The sequence below is a fragment of the Chelonoidis abingdonii genome, chromosome 11 (assembly GCF_003597395.2).
Source record: "Chelonoidis abingdonii isolate Lonesome George chromosome 11, CheloAbing_2.0, whole genome shotgun sequence".
Classification (NCBI taxonomy): domain Eukaryota; kingdom Metazoa; phylum Chordata; order Testudines; family Testudinidae; genus Chelonoidis; species Chelonoidis abingdonii.
In genome coordinates, this window is record NC_133779.1 from 22,454,591 (window position 1) to 22,456,262 (window position 1,672).

The window sequence follows — 1,672 nt, forward strand, 5'->3', positions numbered from 1 at the left end:
GGGCGGGGGGGAAGTGCCCGTGGAGCGCGAACCCCGGCGGCTGCTGCGACAGGTACTGCATGGCGGGGAAGGCCGAGGGGCCTGTGGGGCAGAGATTGGGGGTCAGTGCTGTGCCCCGGCCCAGCGCCCCCCCACCCCCCCGGCGGGCCCCGACTCACCGCGGATGGGCTGGCTGCCGGCGTAGCTGACGGGCACGGCCTGGCCCGGGGCGAAGTGCTGGCCCTGCCCCACGGCATAGGGGCTGTGCCCGGCCTGCCCGCTCTGGTACTGCCCGTGCTCCGGGGTGCCGGGTGCGAAGGCCGGCTGGGTGGCAAAGTGCCGCGTCTGCGAGACAGGGGGGGGGTCAGCAGCCCCACAGCGAACCCCACCCCCCTCCTGGAGGGGATCCGGCTCCCCCCACACCCCTGGCCCCCCGACACTCACCGTGATCACGGGGGGCGCGAAGATCTGCTTGCTCCGGTCGGCTGATATCAGCGTCCCGGCCCGGCTGTGCCCCCCGGGGCTCCCTGCCGAGAGACCAAGGTGAACCGGGGGGGGGGTCCCACACTCGTGGCCCCCCCCAAAACTGCTGCCACCCCCTGCCTGTCCTGGGCTCCCTCGCAGCCCCCCGGCTCCTCCAACCCCCTCCCTCCTGCCAGTCCCCAATCCTTCCCCCCCACAGTCCGGCCTCCCCAACTGCCTCCCTGATCCTTCCCCGACCTCCCTGTTACCCCCCAGTCCCTTCCCCACCCCCCCAACCTCCCTGTTACCCCCCCAAATCTCCCTGATCCTCCCTTGGCCTCCCTGTTATCCTCCCCATCACCCCAACAGCCTCCCTGATCCCCTTGCACCTCGCTGTCACCCTCCCAGCCCCCCAATCCTTCCCATCACCCCTGATCCTCCCCTGCCCTCAGGTCCCACCCTCCAACCCCATACCCTGCATGTTGAGGATGTGGGTCCCGGCGTGCGTGACCATGCCCTGCTGATAGGCTGCCGCCGTCAGCGTTGTCAAGTCACTATAGGGGTGGAGAGAGAGAAGAGGCTGGCACGGTGCCCCCTGCCCCATCTCCCCCCCCCGGTCAGCCCCGCCTCCCACGCAAAATCACTGCAGCAGGGAGTCCCCCAGTTTAACAGTCACCTCTCCCCACCCCCGCCCACTTTGCACTTTATCCCAGTGATCTCTGGTGGCCCCTTGAGCCAGGACATGACCCTCCCCACCCCCCTGAGCCTGGACAGGACCCCCACCTCGTCACCCCCCACCCTGCTCTCCCCTCCCCTCACCTCTGCTCCTTGCGCCGGCGCTTCTCCTCCTCATGCAGCACCTTCTTCAGTTGCAGGAAAAGTTGATGCTTCTCCTCTTGCAAGGCCTGCAGCCTTTCCCCCAGCTTACAGATCTGGGGGGGGAGGGGGGGAAGCGGGGGGAGGAAGTGGGGCAGCGTGAGATGGGGGGCTGGGATCCGAGAGAGCCTCTCCCCAAGGGCAGGACCTGGAAACCCGTTCCTGAGAGGGACGGTTTGGGATCCAGGGGAGCCCCTCCCCGAGGACAGGGCCCAGAGACCCATTGCTTGGGGGGCTGGGATCTGGGGGAGCCCTTCCCCAAGGACAGGACCCAGAGACCCATTTCTGGGGGCGACTGGGATCCAAGGGATCCCCTCCCTGAGCGCAGGGTCCAGATAACCATTGCTGGGCGGGG

At 68.7% G+C, this 1,672-nt stretch overlaps 2 protein-coding genes across 2 annotated transcripts in view; one reads left to right on the top strand and one right to left on the bottom strand.

The window, feature by feature from the left end:
- SLC2A4 (solute carrier family 2 member 4) overlaps positions 1-1,672 on the top strand; it is a 197,339-nt gene that overhangs the window by 49,308 nt on the left and 146,359 nt on the right. The gene's annotated exons all lie outside the window — the stretch shown is intronic.
- Positions 1-1,672, bottom strand: part of GPS2 (G protein pathway suppressor 2) — a 10,799-nt gene that overhangs the window by 3,293 nt on the left and 5,834 nt on the right. Inside the window, exons 3-7 of the mRNA XM_032794530.2 lie at positions 1,261-1,373; positions 916-995; positions 424-506; positions 159-324; positions 5-81 (exon numbers count right to left, since the gene is read on the bottom strand). Of these exons, the coding sequence (XP_032650421.2) occupies positions 5-81; positions 159-324; positions 424-506; positions 916-995; positions 1,261-1,373 (519 nt within the window). The remainder of the gene's footprint in view (positions 1-4; positions 82-158; positions 325-423; positions 507-915; positions 996-1,260; positions 1,374-1,672) is intronic.